At 35.6% G+C, this 19,073-nt stretch overlaps 1 protein-coding gene across 1 annotated transcript in view; it reads left to right on the top strand.

Annotated features, from left to right (window-relative positions):
* The window catches only part of CWC27 (CWC27 spliceosome associated cyclophilin), a 114,638-nt gene extending 97,189 nt beyond the window's left edge, over positions 1-17,449 (top strand). Inside the window, exon 14 of the mRNA XM_067316187.1 lies at positions 17,031-17,449. Coding sequence (XP_067172288.1) covers positions 17,031-17,193 — 163 coding nt within the window. The 3' untranslated portion in view covers positions 17,194-17,449. The remainder of the gene's footprint in view (positions 1-17,030) is intronic.
* Positions 17,450-19,073: the final 1,624 nt, after the last annotated feature.

The raw sequence follows: 19,073 nt of genomic DNA, 5'->3' as shown, positions 1-19,073 counted from the left end.
ACAAGAAAGCTTTCAAGCAGGGATAAGCAGTGCTTCCAATTAATAGCGCAGTAATTGACGGTTTCGGGTTATCCTTTCTAAATTAGTAACTGATGGGTTTGTGTTATCCTTTCTAAATTAGTAATCGCATTATTTTAATGGATGTTACTAATCCAAGAACTTGTGTGAGGAAATAAACATTTATTATTATTATTATTATATTACTGTCTTAGTCTTGCTATCAAACCTTCATAGCATGATAGTGCGACATTGACATCTTAACTCATAATTTTTCCCCACAATAAATGAAAAAGGAAATACTTCAACTATTTAGAAGTCATATATTACTATACAATAGCCTATAGTATAAAAATGTTATTTTTATGTATTAAATCAGAAGATCTTAGATGTTTTAAAGATACATTCTGTAAGAGTTTTAGGGAAAAAAAAAGGTAAGCTGAGTTGTAACTGATCAGTTGTGCTGATGATGCTAAGATTTTAGGTTAGTAAATATAGATCGCTTTTGCTTGTTTCTCTAGTATACATGATGCATCACTCCTTTTATTTTAATTTAGATAGATAAAGCTGCACAGATTCTGCAGCTTTACCTTCAAACATTCTTGCTTTTCACTGAATAGAGCTAAGACCTCACAGGGGGAATTCTAGAATTTGCAGAAAACTTCAGACATACATACTAGCAGAAAGACTAGCACTGGTAATATAACACTAACTATAGTATCTGTGCAGTTCATAAAAGGAAATTTTTCCATAAATACTGTCTAATGAGTGTGTTTGTTTTTTCTGTGTTTCTTTGTGGGCATTAATGTGGTCTGCTTTCATCTTAACAGATATTTTCTCATTTTCAATGAAAAAAATGTGTTATCAAGTAGACTGTTAAAAATCCTGATTCTTTCAAAACAACAGCAATTCAAACATGTCATCATCATTTATCATTTTACTTATTTTATTGATTTTTATTGTCTATTAATTTTTTCTTTGTTTTTTCACATGGAAGAACTGGGCATTTCTCATAGCTTTAGAATCTCACCAAAACCATTTTTGTTTTTGACCTAAGAAGAGTTGAGTATGATAGTTGAATATGTCAATAATGTAGTTCAGGTTTCTGAAACCTAAATTTTCTTTCTAGTTTTAGTGTTAACTCCATTATCTGAAATGAAAAGAGGAAATAACAGCCTTGCATTCTTCTTTGCTTATATTCATTGCCTATTTTAACAGATAAATCAGAACATAAATATTCATTGCTGTGGATCTTGTTTTTGAAAACAGAGAAAATAGTTTCCTAAATCTTGCCCCTTTCAGGATAACTCTTATTAATAATTCATTGCTGTTTTAACTTTTCTTTTGTCACCATCTGTTCAGCTGCTTCTTTAAGCCACATAGTCTTCTTTCATTGTGTCTTTTCCTATCTCAGGCATGATGCAGCTTTTTGAGAACGTGGGATAACATATAGCATAAATTATGAAGTCTTCTGGTTTCACTGGTACATTGAGGTCATTCTAAGGTACAGATGTGCTTTTAAAGTCCTCCAAGAAGTAGACAGCCTTTCCATATCTCTGAACACCTGAAGGACTGCTCTTTGTGTCAGATATTTTCTTGTCACAGTAATATAACCAGTGTTTGAAGGACTTTTATAGGGTTTAGTCATCATCTCTGCTGTTCCTTTAATACCTATTGACATCTAATTGATGGCAGTAGTTCTTTTCCCTGCATGTAGCTTGTACTGAGGGAAGAGTGTTTCCATTTCAAATTATAGAGTTGCTTGTATTTTTGTTCAGAAAATAACATTAGAATCAAAATTGCACTAAATTGAAAACTTACAATAATATGAGAGCCTAACAATTAACATTATCATATTATTAGTTTTACAGAGTAGTAGATGTACATGTTAAATTTACAGACAAATGAGTCTTGGTGCCTCTTTAAAGAGTTTACGTTGAAACTAAATAACTTGTAAAATGTACGTATTACGCAAATTGGATATAAACACAACATTAACAAAACAAGTAAGTCTTCTAAAAGCTGTTAGTGACTGTTAGAATGGTTTGGAGAGTTAAATCAAATTTCCTATTTTGGGATAAGAGCTTACATTTTCTTTAAGCTCTTCTTTTCATGTCTTGGATTGGATGGTTTGAGATAACTATTGCAAGTTCACATTAAAAATTCTTTGAATCTTAATTCCAATCCACTCCTCAAAAGACAATAATTCTAATTTATATGGTTTATAGTAAATACTGTTAGTGCAAGGCTTATGCATGTATGATACACACAAATTATGTGATTCTTCCAGACCATTTTGTAGGTCATGGTTGCTGTTTTTATGGGAAGTGAAAGCCAGCCAGTATGCTTTGCTCTGCTGTGAGGGTGTGTTATCTGAGGTAAAATGATTGCTTCTAAGACATTTTTATGTGTCCACATGAGTGACCACACATTGAGGTATAATTTTCATTTTCTGTCAAGATAGAAACCATTACCAATTTGTTATGTTTTCTTTTATTTGGCAAACTTTTCTCTGCATATTTGGCTGAGCTGCTGTACTGGCATGGAGCATAGCAGACATTTGGGCACTTTTCAGCAACATTTTACTTTTTATGCAAAAAAAGAAGAAAGAAATATGATTCTATTGTAAACAGCGTGTATGGTGCTTGATAATTATTACCATATTTTACTGTCTAACAAAGCAACTGAGGAAGTGTTGTGAAGAGATCTGAAGGGAAATACGTAATATAAAGTTTTAACATGAAATACCAGAATCTTTGCTGAGACATTCTATTGCATACTCTGCTGCTCTGTGACAATGTTTATATGTATCTGTCTGCAGCAATCAAAATCCAGTTTCCCCTACAAAAAACAGAAGTATCCCAAATTTTGTAAATGGGTACTTAACTGAAGGCATGAAATTCGAAATACTTCTAACACACACAGAAATATGGTATGTACTGTCAGAAAGGGTATTCATAAATAAAAATGTCTACAAACAAGTAGGCGTGAACTTTCACGATACCTAAGTACCTCAGAATGGACCCTGGTTGTTCCAGGTGCACACCAGAGCTCTTGATTGAGACTGCTATTATTGTTCTGATGGTTCGGTGCTGAGAACCATTGCTTAGGTGTCTTGTAGAGTTTGGCAGATGTCTTCAGTACTGTTTGGTTGTTAGGTGCTATTTACTTGTTTACAGTCCATATAGGAAAGTCAGATGAGTGACTTTTTTCTTCTGTTTCACTGAGGCTGTGCAGTGCACAGCAGAGGAAACTGATGATGCAGATCCTGTGAACAGGACATAAAACAGCTTCAACAGAGAGAATCCAGCTACGAGGAAAATTTTCAGATGGCTGCAAGTATGTTCAAAGACTGAGTTCTTTAGGCAATCACTGCAAAACCTTCCTCTTTAAATGGGATAAGAATGATACTTAGTACTCTGAAACACCCTCTGATCAAGTAATTCTCCAATTAAAAAATAGATATAATAAACCATATTCCCTTCCCAGTATGACTGTTTACCCAAATGAAATACTAGAATATTCATAATGTCATCTATGTATTCTTATCATTGTCACTAATTTACAGGAATGTAACAAAGGTACTGCGTTGGCAGGCAGTGATGTCTAATCCCAAACAGGAAGGTAGTTGGTTTGGGCTATTAGACTCTCAGCTCTGGGCTTCCTTTAGGACTCCAGCTTGTCATTCCTCTTGTGAAAAATGAGTATGAGTTAAACAATGTAACAAGGATGAGTCACTGTACTTTCTATGATCTGGTTCCAAGGAGGAGAGGATTAGATCTTCTGTTGCTGAGAAGTGAATCATTTTCCCAGGTAATACATTCTCGAAGAAATGCCTCTTTATTCTTGCTATCAAATATTGCTGCTGATCAGTTGATTTGTGCTTTCATTCCTGAAGCCACCAGAATATTGATTAATCACAGAATCACAGCTGAAAGGGACCTGAAGGGTCCTCCAAGGGTAATATAATTCTTCTCCATAACCCAAAGGATCATTTGGGTCTGCAGTTATCCTAATGTTTGTCTAATTTGCTCCTGAAGTCCAGTGATGGAAATTCCCCAGGCAATTTATTCTAGTGTTTAGCTATTCCTGCTGGTATGGAATATTTATGTGTAAATCTAGTCTCACTTATGATATGAGACCAAATATTTTCCATCCAATCCACACTGGGTTTTGGAAAACAGTTCACTGTCTCTTTTTGAGGCTGCCTTTTAACACATTTGAAAATAATCATAAGAGCATTTCTTTCAGTTGGACAAAAAAAAAAAAAAAGCTTTTCAGTCTTTTCTCAGAGGTTCAGAAAATCTTTCATCATCTTTCTTGATTTGTGATTGTTCTTCCTGAGGTTTCTCTGAGTGGATTATCTCTCTTTTGGTTCATCTCTCTTTCAAAGCGTGAAATCCAAGACTAGATATAGCACTCAGCTAAGACTCTGTCAGTGTTGAGTGGGAGGATTACTTCATTTGTCATTGTTTCTTCCATTCTCAGTTTCCAGTCCCTTCTAAAGCCCCAAATCTTTTTTTCTGCTGAAAGTTTGCCTAACCTGTCTCTGTCCTGTCTTGCTGTTGATTTTTTCTTATTGAAATTCAGTCCTTGCACTTTATGAACTGTATCCTATTTTTCATATTACTCCTCCAATTTGCCAAAATCATGTGAATTTTTTTCAAAAACCTTCTTTACAAAACTTCATTTTTCCATGTATGTTTTGTAAGAGTATTCTTCTCCAGTAAGTCTCAACTAAAACAACCCTACCAAATTTATTTTTTTAGTTTGACATTAAACTACAGGTATATACTCCTTAAATAAGGCACTCCAGGTAATTTTCACAAGCCTTACATCCTTACAAAACATAAGAAATCTGATACCTACTGTTTTCCAGAAGGAATATTGGTCTCTCTGGAAGTTACGTATTCTCTGCTATGAAAATCCACCTGTCATAACCTTAGCCAAAATTCTGGGATGTCTTCAATTCCTCTCTATCTGATCTTTGAAACCAAACAGAGGCTGCCTCAAACTTCTTTGATCTATTGACATACTTCAGTATTTCTGTCTCTGTGAGAAGTTTTATAGTCTTGGCACTTTTAGAGCTGACAGAATTTTTTGTGGAGACTCCCCCCCATCATTTTCCTTCCTTAAAGTTCACTGTTTGCCAAACTATCTTAACATATTTCTATGAAGGCTCCTCATTATGCATTCTCACACATAAAATTCATAAGATGTTTTCAGACCAAGCCTGGTACCATTCTGGAATTTAAAGCTTAATTGTCATGATTAACTTACCCACAACTCATGAGGAGCAGTGCACCATACCACTAAAAAAAAAACATATCACAAACTAAACCAACCAAGCTTAAGATACCTTATATTACTTGAAAGCCACATAGGCTAGACAATCGCAACAATTTATTTTGTAGATTGATTGAAAAGATCCATCCATTCAACTTTTTCTAAACAAATTAAGTTATCTGCTGAAGTACGTAATAGCTAGGCAAACACTGAAAGATCACCAAAAGGTATTGGTATATGCTAAACATTGCAATATTCCATTCTTGCTTGAAACCTGTTTCAGTTATGGTAATCTGAGCCCTGATAAATGTGGTTTTCCATTATTGTTGCTCCTTCAGTTTGGTTTTGATGGAAGATCAGTTTCCCTCAATAGAGGGTTTTTATCTATTAATCCCGTCAGTTCACAATTCAGGGCAGTAGGCAGATCTCAGGTTGATTTTAGATACTGTATTACAGTGGAGACCTGTAATGTTTTTCTTCATTCTGCACCTCTATACCAGTTTATGGTTTCTTCTTCTGAATTCAGAGCTCATTTCTGGTGCCTGTGGCTGCTCTCAGCAATGCACTCTACGTCCATTTAGAATTTGACTGTGAGTCACGCCAGCACGCTACGTACTTCATTTCATTAATAACTCACGATACCAGTGCTTTATAGCTGAAGCGTTGCAGTGTTTCCTGGGTGAAATCAAAGCTGTTGATGTGAACTACAAAGCTTCTTAATCTTTCAGGGAGATCAGCTTTTTTCTTCCCCCTAGAACACTGTCATAGCTGTAACTGATCAGGACATTCAGTCACAACCACTCACAAGTGTAAATGAGATGGTCAGTTAAGTCTTCTCAGGAAGGATGTCCAGACTCTGAAACTTGCTCTTTCCTTTGATATAAAATAACATAAATCCATTCAGCTTTCAGATGTGCTATGGGACAAGAAAGTGAAATGGAAACTTGGAATGAGGTGGCTTGGGTTTTGCAGCTGAAAATTCTGTTATGGTTGGTTACCTTTGAGTCTGAGTTTTGATTAATCTACATGTAGATTAATATTTGAGGGATAGGAAAAATAGGATTTTATTGGATTTTTGTTTGTTTTTTAATCAAAGTGAATAAGCCAATGCCTGAAAGTACCTTTAAATTGACAGTCAAAAGGATATTGTGAAAATTTTATAGAAGTAAAGGTCTTCCTTCCCAAGCAAAAAGGCATTTTGTATCTTGCTTAATTGACTGTTTCATATGCATGTTGTGAAATTACTAATGTTGGCGTGACTATTGCCATCTTTGTAATTTGTGACTAACCTCTCATTTAAGATAGCAAAGAGTAAAAACAGAAATGGGAATTTAGTGGAACTGTTCAAAATGTTGTGGCTCTTAAAAAAAAAAAAAAAAAAGGAAAGAAAAGAAAAGAAAAAAAAGAAAAATCTTTTAAAGATATCTCCTTCTGTGTCACAAAATGATATTTTGATTTGCTCAGTGATGTTATGCATAGATCTGATGATCCGATGGTAGCCAAAAATAAAGGGACTGGATCTGTTTCATTAACTTGTTCCTTCTGTGAGCGAAAACCTCACTGAAGTTCAGTGCTAACAGTTTAAAGTGCAGCCTGGTTTATATATTTCAAAACCCATAATCTGCTCCCGGTTCTGAATTTTGCAAAACCCCCACTGAGGTCAGTTAAATATTCTGACAATGATGTTGGGTGCTAATGCTAAGTCCTTTTTACCAGGAGATTCATTGCTATTTCACTGCAACAGTAGAAACTGTTATATTTTATTCCAGAACAAATAAAAAGTAAATCTGTGCATTCAGTAAAAGTGTTCTCTATCCAGTGTCAGTAGTTATGTCCTTTGCCACCTTTAAAAATATTTTTATTGATAGTACAAGGACAATTTCTCTTAAAATATTTAGCATTGATTTCAGTGAGAAATTTGGTGGGAATGCAATAGTTTATTTTGTGCTCTCCTAGTGAAGGTTTTGTGGCTGAGATGGAGAGATGTGGGTTTAAAAGTTTTGAGGTGCTATCTTTCAAATGCCTGCTCTAGAGAGTAGGTTAGAATTATTATTATTATTATTATTATTATTATTATTACTATTACTATTATTATTACTTTAATTAAAATAGCAATTCCAAAATCAGGAAAATGTTGAAGTCTGCCACACATTTTTTGTATTACATTTATATTAAGAACTAAATCAGTGATGCGCACTGTAAATATTTACTCTGTGCAAATTTGTTTATGTCCTCCACTTTTTATTTTCAGGATTTCTTATTTAGCATAGCATCTGCTATTAAACTTTGCAGTGTGAGACTCTTCTGGATAAACACCTAAAATACTGGGTTTATTTCTTTTATAAAGCTAGCAATCTTTATACATGTTTTCTAAAATGCAGTCTCTTTCAGTGCCATAATACCTTAGACTGATGATTATGAAATACGGCTTCTTCAAGGTTAACACTAGGATCTCTGCGTACTCAGTCGCAGAAGCCCAACTGTGACAAACACAGTAAGCTCTTGCAGACTAAGCAGCAGTCTTTTTCACAGGCTGATGCTAGCTTGGGGAATGAAAGAAAAAGTGCTGCTGTAATTTATGCCAGTGAGGCACAAAGATGGATTAAAGCCATGTTTGCTCCCCTCCTCCCACCGAGATTTGAGCCAACGTTCCTCCACTGATCTGGAAAAACTGGCTCTATATTAGTTCTCTCCTGCTAAGGCCATTGATTTACCCAACTACATTAAAAAAAGTTGACAAAACACTTACTTGATTGTTACAGAACCCTTTAAAAGAATAAATGAATACCAGAGGTCTGTATTAGAAACACATTGGAAAGGGGGGTTTCTTTTCTGTTTGGCAAAAAAGTGTTTGTGTGGGTCTTAGTACTGCCACTAGCATTTAAAGGAAGAAGGAAAAAAATCCTTTGTAAGTCTTTTTTTTCCCCCTTTTTTCTCTCCACCTTCACCCTCCCTGCACCCCCCCCTGCTAGAATATGGTCAAACCTTAATACGTAGCTGCTAGCCCACTGCTGAACAGGCAAAATTACCAAAATTGTTCTTCTGTGAGAGAGGGCAGAGGGAGATTTAGGAACGGAGGGAGATTTGTATATATATTTACTGCCTCTAGCAATGTTTTACATGATGGAGAAACTCAGGGCACGTGGGGTGTGTTTTTTGTTTATTTTTTGTTAATTCCTCCATGTCTAAGTTTATTTGGACTAGACGTCTGGACCTTCGACTACTGTTTGACTTAAATTCAGAGATGATCTGTGCTTTACTCAAGGGATGTCTAGTGTTTCATTTATTGTCTGGAAACCTTGTTTTTTTTTATTGCCAGCCAACCTAGTGAAGGATAAAGAACTAATCTTCTAAATCTTTAATTGCTAGCTTAAGCTTCCTCTGTATCTGCACACATTTTTTTAGCACCCTGACATCATCTCATTCAATGATGCATTCAGAATGGGGAGAGGGAAGGAGAAAAGAGAAGGGAGGGTGTCCAAAAAATATTGAATGTTTAGTTGTCAAAATCCCAGTAGCCTTTGGTTGGCATCCCTCTCGTCTCCCTGCCCACAGTTCCCGCTCTGTGCCCTGGTGATAAAGCGGCCTGTTTGTGTTAGCTTGGGGAGGCAATTTGCTGCCTTCTGGAGTATCAGATATTGTACGAGCTACTGCCAGCAACAGCATGCTAGACGAGATGGCTCACTGGTCTGTTCCGGTATGGCAGGTCCCATGTTCTTATAGTAACTGCCGTGTAAAATTTTTCTCTGCTGGTAAGCTGTCTGGAACAACATCTGGAGTTTGCATTACACTATTCCATACTAACCTACTCTACCAGGAAGAGTTGTCTATTTAAAGCACCCAGCTTCTTTCATGAAACTAACATATTTTTGTGAAGAGGATAAGATTATACTGTAAATATACTGTTTATGTGAACTGTTACTGAACAGGAAGAACGTAGAAGTAGGATAACTGAATTTTGTGTAGAAAAATATTTAATTGCTGTGAAAAGCATAGACATCATGGTATAACATATTTCTGATTCTGATACTATAACAAAACCAGTAACACCTTCCCCCAATAATTATATTTTGAGTTGGATGATCTTTTTTGTAGTTAAATTGATTTTCCCTTAGAAGGTTACTTTCAATTAAATCTTTTTAAGAGAAAAAAATGCTTAGCAACATGTTAAGCAATGGAAGAAAAGGATGCTCTGTTGCACTACTCTTTATTAAGGAAAGCTTACTTTGTTGTTAGCTTTGCAAACACTGACGTGCTTGTTGTTTTTGTAACCTGGGTATCCCATACTTCCTGAAACTATTCCTCTTTTATTATTTTTATAGCAAATATTTTGGAGTAAAACTGAGAATATGGCATTTGAATAAAATATTTCAAGAAAGTATCATGTTAGAAATATCTGCAAATGTTCTGTTCTGATCATTTTATGCTGTAGGCCTAGAAAAAGGCCAAGAAAAAATGCATACAATTCATTTTTGGACTTTGGACTCACAGATTCTTGGATATTCTGAAGAGTGAAGCCAATTTCTTCATTCTCCAATATTTGTAATACAGCTTCAAAGGGCTAGTCAAGGTTAATGGAAGTCTACAGTCTGACTTTATAGAACATTTTTAAATTATATTTTTATCTGTTTTTCTTACTTAGAATTGAGGTGGTCTCTGTGCAGTAGCAGCAATTACATGTTAATTGTTCTTACCATCTGAATACTGAAATGTTGTAGACTACTAGTAATCCATTGATCCAAAATTTTGAAAATACAGCTTTCAGGTCTTGCAGAAATGAAATGAACTTGCAGGAGTGTTTATATTTTTGCAGGGGGTGAAGTGGGTTATAAGTGGTATTTATAGCAACAGTGAAAAAGGAGTATTATATTGATTCTTAAATTTCAGTCTAAAATCTGTGCTGCATACCATATTCATAAACTAATGCTAATTGATTGAAACAGATATTATCTTGATGTAGAATTAAATACTTGTGAAGTTGACTTCAATATGACTAAAATTTGTATACATAGCAATAGTTTTCTCAATACTCTTCTCACCAATTATTTTTTATATTAATAACTTTCATAGAATGACTAATAATTGGAATTTGGCTACACCTGAGTAGCAAATCTTGTTTCCTTTTCTCAAATAGCAAGCTGATAAATTTGAAAAATAAATGTTTTGTGAAAGCGCAAAGAGCTGGAGGGAAAAGCAGTCCAATTATTAGGAAAAAGAGCTGGGGAAAGAGGAACAAAGGACCGTGGACTGGTGGAAACAAGCAGCAAAACAAGGAGGAGAGAGAGAAGTCTGTTAGCACCAGCAATCGTAGCAGAATCATGATAACTGTAGATTATTATTAGGAGACATTATAAAACTTTGCTTAAACGAAATCACATCAGGTTTGGCAAACTAGGCCTGGACTTCTTGAACAGTTTGTGATACAGTGGAAGATTTTAAGTATCAAGTGCTACAGGAGAGTGGGGGTTTTATAGGTAATTTGGTATAGCTCAGATATTAACGGATTACTGAGAGACAAAACATACTAGTGAAAGCCTGTCTCCTGTACATATCTTCTTGTGATAGCAGTGGCTTGAAACGTTGAGAATAGAACAGATGAATCCAGGTTTGAAACTTTCTCTGTAACAGCACCCATGCAATCCAGGCAACCCTCATTAATATCAGAATCAGAAGCTCTTTTGAGTACATGGGAAAACAACTTTTTGCCTTTTCATGACCTGTACAAGAGAGACAAGTTTGCTTTTCAGGATTGCTTTGTGTGGAAACAGGGATGATGGGTTATGTTAAACTAAAATAAAAACGAAGCTGAATGGTGAAATAGGACAGAGAGAAAACGATGTAGGAACTTTCCTGCAAGAGTTGTATTGCACAAACCACTTAATGGTGGTTGTTCTTTGTGGCTGTTGTTCACAGACACATAAACATATTTCCATATTGTTTGTGCTTAAACAATTATTTGTAAAACTGTTGGATGCTGTTATGGAAGGAGTGGTGAAGGCAGCCTGAGCCAAGAGGCTCGTCTTGGTTGTAGCATCTCAATTCTGAAGAACAGCGGAAACCAGATTGGATTTTATTAACTTATTTCTTCCTTTAAGATTCTCATTGTTTTATGGGTTTGGCATTCTTTTTTGTTGTATTCTTACTCTTGTTCTCTTGCCTCAATTTAAAATTTTTGCTTGCTTTTGTTGTTTCAGATTTTCTTCATTTTATTTGCATTTTGGTCAGTCTCTTTTTCTCTGTTTTTTTTCTCATTCCTATCTTTTTTATTCTTTACCTTCCTCCATTTATTTTTCTTTTTGGTCTCTGTTTCTCATCTGTCTCTCCTCTTCCTGTGCCACCCACTACACTGCTGGAAGTGAAAGGAGTGCCAGTGAGTTCATTCTTCCAGAACAGCTAACATTTTTTTCCTTGGGAGAGAGACCTCATTTGCTTTGATCTGTAGATTCACTCATCTGTTTTTTCATCTGCTCACAAGCTACATTTCTATCTACCACCTATGTATCATGAGGGAGAAGGGAGGAAAATATTGTAACATTTCCTATGTTGATGTTTATAGTTTAACATACCCATTCACAGCATTTGCAGGAAAATACAAGTTGCAGATAGAATATAATTTAACGAAAGCAGTAGTAATTGAGTGCTTCTCAGTATTTTTCTTTTAAGTATATTGAGATTAGTATACTTAAGTATATTGAGCATTGTTCATAACTGAAAAAGAAGGTAGCACATTACCTGCAAGTGGTGTTGACCTCAAAAACAGTTGCACTGGTAGTGATGATCCATATTGGTTTCTACCACTTTTTTTTTTTCTTTTTTAGACAGCCTGTACAACACAGGAGAAAGCACTGAATTTCTTTCCACGCATACTTGTTTCCACTTTGTCCATTTTAAACATTCTGATGGAGAGAACCAATAATCTTCATAAAATGTAGCAAAATTTTTCAAAATTCTGGTAGTGGGAATTTTAAAGCAGTCTAATTATTTGCTTAGTTCATTTAATCTGACTTTAGAAGCAGTATGTAATTTTTGCCAAAGTTCTGGGTACGAATTTAGATGTATTGTTTTCTAAGCAGTGTGTGTTTAGTAACATAAAGAAAGACCTTCAGCTGGAGCACTAATACTTGGAATATGAAAAGCTGTGCATTACTTGTTCTCGGTGCCTGTTGTTCACAGAGACCAAGGATGCATCATCAGCTGCCCCGGTCAGGCAGGCACCTCCAAGTGAATCCTGGCTAAAAATGCTTAAGAAGTTACTGCCTCTCTGCCAAAAGCTACTGCCCTCACAGCGGAGTTGGCAGAATATAACTTTTGTCCCCACCTGTTGATGATTTACTGCAAAGTTCAGCTGCTCAAAATGCTGACACAGGTGAGCGTAAGGTAATGTTGTGGGCTCTCCACTGAAGTGGCTGAGGCACCAGAGGGCATGCCGTGTACAGTAACTTTTGCAAGGACGGCTGAATGGGTAGCAGGTGGGCTGGTAACAGCCAGCAGTTGTGTTGGTTTGATAAGCAAGTGTGAAATTAAGCGATGCAGCTTTGCACTTTTTTTCAGTTTATATAAAAATCACTGATTCATGCAGTGCATTTTGCGTGGAGATCAGACCTTCATCACTAGTGCAAAAATATTTATAGTGCTTCCTTGCTCTTGTTGAGATTCAAAGTGATTCTGTTTACTGACTGCTGCTTTGCTTTCTCCCAAAGAGCAGTTCTGGAAAGGCCACAGCAGCTGTGATACTAGACTTCTGTTTATGCTACACTTAACGTGACTGCAACCTGTCAGCAGCTGGCATATGGTTCAGATCCAGTGCATGGCTCACACATCGCAAAACCACCGGGATTACTGTATATCATATCTTTTCTTACAAGTACCATCTCGCTAGAGTAGTTCAAAAGAACACAGTCTGTCTCCTGAACCAACTGGTTGAGTCTGCCTGGAGAGTAGTGTAGGTGGGGTTCATTCTTTGCTACACAGTTGGCAAGTATAGTAACTTAATTTTCTTAGGTTTTGCCTATGCTAGACTACTGGACACAGAGCTTAATCATACTGTAATAATTCTTAAATGATTTCTAGTATACTAAAGGGTTTTTTTTAGGGTCAGTTGCAGCCAACATTCTCCCACTTGCTACCTCCTAGAAAGCAGTCAAACTGAACACTAAGGTAATAAGGTAATGTATTAGTTGCCACTGTTTAAGGACGTATAAGAGCTACTCTGCTAGTAACTGTGGAGAAGTAGTCTCACTTGCAGTGTTGCAAAAATCATCTTCTGAGCATATCAGTAGGCCAGGTGAGTGTCTGACTACCTTTGAAACCCTATGTTGTCTCTGAAACCATCTTAAATGAGTTCAGGTATTTCACAGTCAAATGTATGAAAACATTTAATTTCTGGAATACAGAAGACAGCCAAGTGCTGAATGATCCTTAATAACACTGAAGGAAAGAAGGGCAGTGCAGTGGTACCGGTGCTCTCCCATTACATGGTATAGAGCAACAGTTACACTATATGATACTATTGTCTGGGCAGAGTACAAATGAGCCCTCTCCAGCAATAAATTCATGCTAAGATAGCTAGTTCTGATTTGCAGCACTATGGACTTGGCCATATTGCCGTCTCTGTTATTTAAAAAGGTTAAGCAAATAGTTTTGTGGTTATTTTTTCTTCTAAAGAAAGTCAATAATTTGCACACCTAGATACTTGAGCCCAGAATTGTCAATTTGGCAAGCTATTTTATCAAAACTAATTTTGAGCAAAAATACTAAGCTGCAAAACTTTTTTTTCTAGAATCTCATATAGGAGAACTGATACCTTTCATCCTTTAAATTTTGAAAAAAAAAAGTATATTTTAAAGTTGTGTGTCAGATTAGTGTAAAATGATCTGTCACGAGCTGGTGATAAGCACAAGTTACACAGTGGGTTCTGGAAGACCAGGTTGCAGGAGATGAAGTCAGAGCTTTCAGCACCGGGACTGCAGGCAGGCAGCTGGGCAGCTTCACTCTTCCACTGAACCCCTCAGTGTGAGGGAGGGAAGAGAGCTATGAACTGAACCAGGAAAATTCTTAGGCAACCCATATTTTTTGCAGAAGTGAAAGGTTTAGTGGGGCAAGAGAAGGGTTTTGTTGGAGGAGCTTGAGTAGAATTATTGTAAATTCAAATAATTCACATTGAAATAATTATTAGATACTTCCCACGTTCCTTAAAGAAGAAAATAATTTGAAGCATTTTTTTGAAAATAGTCTGAAGTCTGATTTACCATTTAGATAAATACAAAATGGGTATCCCCATGAGGATGTGTGACTTGCAAAAATAAGCTTAAGTTTATATCAGGAAAATATTTTTGAAATCTTCACTACAGTCTGTGTTTATATTGCTTTACCTGTGAGATTCTGCTTCTGAATTTCATTCTGGGATTACCAAAAATTTTCTTAATGTTGGCTTATTTTTAATCACAGCTGGGAGCTCCTCAATGGAAAGTTATGAATAGGAGTCAGAGACTGTGACTTCTTTCAGCTCTGGGAAAGGAGTAAACTTTGCTTAGTCTGTATAGCTACTGCATCCGATTCCCAAACTGGCTGGGACGCTGTATGGTCTGATTGAAGAATTAGAGATGTATTTATTTTTAATTCCTGTTAGTTGTAGCCTGCAAGTGTGTTATATCATTCTTTGAAGATGCAAGTTGATGAAATGGATAAGTATGAGTATGCTTCTAGATACACTCACATTCACGCTGTAAAACCATTCACCAAAGAACAACAACACCTCTTTGGGTCTCTAGTTTAGTGTGATTTGGTATGCATTCTTTAAAAAAAAAAAAAAAAAAAAATAGTGCTCATCCCTACTAAGTTCAGAAGAATATGACAAATGCAGAAAGCATGTTAACTAAAATTACTTCAGTCCCTCCACTGTGAAATAATGTTTTCATAATTAAGCTACAAGTACACAGTCATGAGTCACTCTGATGGTACATTATGTTGTTCTGAATTGTAGATATGACTAAGAAAGTAAGTTTTGGTGTTACTAGCATGTACAGGATTATAAACTACTGAAATTTTATATACTGGAAACAACCTTAAGAAATATTCTTATAGGACATGGTAATATATGCAGGCATGCTCTCAATTCTGTTTAGTAAGAGATTTATGAAAACCCACATGTCAGGAATTGATTGTGCTAAAAAAAAAAATCACAATTATTGTTTTTAAGATTTTTCCAAAGCATTCAAATGGATCCCGTGCAGTCTATAGCTTTCAATTTTATCAGATTTCTTTAATAGTACTATATTGTAATCTACAGTAACTGAGCTGGTTCTTTTTTTGCCTTCTTTATATATAGAGATTTACACTTGAGCTCTTTGAAAAAAACTGTTTAATTTGGGACCTTTTAGATATTGCTAGAGACTGATAAAGCAATATTTTCCTTGCGACAAAATTTTTTCCCCAGATTTTCTATTTCACAAAAACTGTAGGATTATTTAATGTTATAAAGACTGATATGCTTAGATTCAGTTCTGTATAGGTCTTACTACTCTCATTAAAGTCAGTCAAAGAAATTTTTGCAATTAATTGATACAGAATTCAAACTTAAGTGGGCTTTTCTGCTAGACATGTTTGTATTTGGTGAAAAATCTTGAATCCAGATTTTTTTTTTTTTTTAATTGAACATATGAATTTTATACTTGTTCTCCTGCCGCTGGTTTATAAGTAGCGGCTTTACTACTGCTGTATATTCAACAGTCTTGTTAAATAGTTGAGTGGGTTTTTCATTTAAAATATAACAGCTGTGGTGAAAAGTGTTAATCCTATAACCAAGCTCAAGTACTTAAAATAAAACCACATCCAGTGATACAGAAAAGTATCTAAATTGTCAGTAAAGATCAATAGGTTTACAGTTGGTAAACTTGTAAGCATCTGGGGTTTTTTTTTTCTTTCTTTTTTTCCTCCCATACCTCTTTTTCTTTAAGTAGAGCAAATAATTGAACTTTTTCTATAAGATTTTGTTTGTCTAGGCTAAAACTTGGGAGTTTTCTGACAGCTTCCATATTAATTCCCACCTCAGGGACACCTACTAATAAGGCCAGAGTTGATCAGCTTCTGGCTTTCCTGCCACTGAGTGCAGCAAACAAGCTACTTTTGACTCCAGATTATGGTGATGTTTTCAGACTATTGAGAATTTGTTGAAATGGGGAAATATCAGTATGGTAAAGATTTCTAAACAACAGAAAAACATTGGCTTGGACAAAACATCAGTTCAGTCTGTTATCTAAGAATTAAAAAGCAGAACCTGAACTAATTTAAGGGACAGAAGGACTTGAAGCCTTCCCTTTTTGATCTTCTCCGTACCTACTTTAGGAGTTTTCCATGCAAGCTCTTCTCCCCTTTTGCAACTAACCATAGGCATGAAAGGAAGTCCAAAGTGACTAATAGGAAAACTTGAGAAGCACTCCCTGTTCCTGGGAAAATTATTCAGTACATTAGGGAAGATATACAAAATAGAAAAAGGCAAGACAAGAGAATTCAATTCCATGAAATAAAACCCAGTAGAACAAACTCTAGCTGTATTTTTCAAAATGTTTTTTCAGAAGAGTGATTACCCTGTAATATTAGGCTCTACTAAGGAAAAAAAAAGTCAACTTTTTCTGCTCTACACAAAAAGAAATCCTGATGTTAAAATCTTTCTATGGATATCATAATTACAAATCATAACATTCAGTTCTTTCTTTCACTGTATTTGAGCTGTTTTATTTGTTTTGTAGGATGTCCCATGTACTTCAATTTGAAGATAGAAGCAGAAAAGTGAAAGATGCAAGCATGCAGGATGAAGACACATTTGAGATCTATGATCCAAGGAATCCTGTAAATAAGAGGAGAAGAGAAGAAAGCAAAAAGATAATGAGAGAAAAAAAGGAAAGGAGATAAAATGAATGTAAAGCTAGCCAGGGCTGACTTGAAAAGTGACTGCAGTAGAGCACTGGCTCTCTTGTAGCTGTAGTCCCTAAAAATATCACTGAATAAGTGTGAAAAGGAATCGCTCAAGAACCTGTCGTCTAGTTTTGCAGCAGAGCTATCATTTGTTTCTTAAGTTGTACAGTAAAGAAAGTGCTCTCAGTGCGTTATCCGAGCTCTCTCTTTAAAGGTTTTTAGAATTATGTATTTAATAAAACAGCCAAGTTGACTTTGGTCTGTATTTTCATTACAATAGACACTACCATTGTTTAATAAGCATATGGTAATCAAAAAGTTTTCAGGATAGTGAACCAAAATTCATTTAAGTAAGCATAAAATTAGAAGATAAAACCCCATCAGCAGTCCTTTGACATTTTTTGAAATTATGATTTTTAAATATTTTATATTTATTTTGATAAGGCATATAAACACTTCAGCAGTAACCTGGCTTCCTGAACCACTCTATCACAGAATTATGATGATGATACACTTGCAAAATTCCAAACTTTCAGCACAGTCCTTAGAATAATCCCTGCCTTCTTGAAACAAACTCAGTTTAATTTGAGGATTTAGTTAATTTCTCCTTGTCTTGAAATACATATTCCAGTGCTATTTGGAAGCCAGGATAATAGACAATTTTGGGAGTGTTATTTCACTAACTTCATCACATCAGCAAAAAGAGAATTTGAATGTACCACAATGGTTGCTTGAACTGCTGCAATACAATAACCTTGCCTATGGCAGAATTTTCACTATAAAATAACTGGTGATGAAGGTTGGTTTGTTAACTGATTCCAGTACAAAATTAAAATTCTGATCAGTCCCATTAAAAACTTAAACCCTATTTTTAACAATTATTTTAGTATCTAAAAATTAACATCATCTCAAGTTTCCAAAAGAAGATTAAAGCCTTTCTACAGATTTTATTCCCTTCAGGGACTAATATTTTTTTTGCAGAAAATAGGATGCTTCAAAGCTCTCCCTTTACAGCATTTCTGATGCTACAGGAACATGGACTACCCATATGTGCAATAGCTAAAGAAGAGGGACAGAAGTGAGCAAGGTCATTAAAAAGCATGACCGGAAGAGTGGTTTGCTGATGTTTTTAGAATGAGTTCAGTAAGGTATGGTGTCCTTATCAAACTGCCCCTGCCAAGTTTCCTGATAGGGTCTGAGGCGTGAGCTACATAACCCTGCATCAGTGGGGTAATGCGGCCCAAATGTCAGAGGTGAGATTAATGTAGAATATTGCTTTAATGTACTGTGTAATCTTTGAGATAAGAAGAAAACCTGGAGGTGTGAAGTGAGTTCCTGTATAAAGCTGTCATTATCCTCTCAGGCTGAGTGAATTATACTGTACCATGGTGTAGAGAAGTTAAGAGGGGTTGCATTCTTAAACACTGCCATTCACAAGCTACTGAGTCAAAGTTATTTAATCATTAAGTCCCTTTCTATTGGGCTGCTATTGCCAAAGCCAAGAACATCTTCTGACACATACTAAATCATCATTTCTATTTATTGTTCTGTGTGTAGAGAAAAGTTGCGTTGAAATAGTCATTGTTGCAAGTGAACATATCAAATCCTCTAAATTGTCAAACTTTTATGCATTTCACTAAGACAAAAGTAGGGCTGCATTTTACTTAAGACACCTCTGGTAACAAAATTATATAAAGCTGATATCAGAAGCATGCATTCAAATAATGCTCCTTAAACTCAAAACCAAAGAATAAGAACCTCTAAGAAAAAAGGTTGAAATTGCTACAGTTCTCTGAAACAATTGCTGCACCTCACCTATGTGCATAAACATAGGTGGCGTGATTTCTAACTAGTTGTAATAGATATCTAAGACCCTT

Source organism: Apteryx mantelli, chromosome Z (genome assembly GCF_036417845.1).
Source record: "Apteryx mantelli isolate bAptMan1 chromosome Z, bAptMan1.hap1, whole genome shotgun sequence".
Classification (NCBI taxonomy): Eukaryota; Metazoa; Chordata; class Aves; order Apterygiformes; family Apterygidae; genus Apteryx; species Apteryx mantelli.
This window is presented reverse-complemented; position numbering and strand designations above follow the sequence as displayed.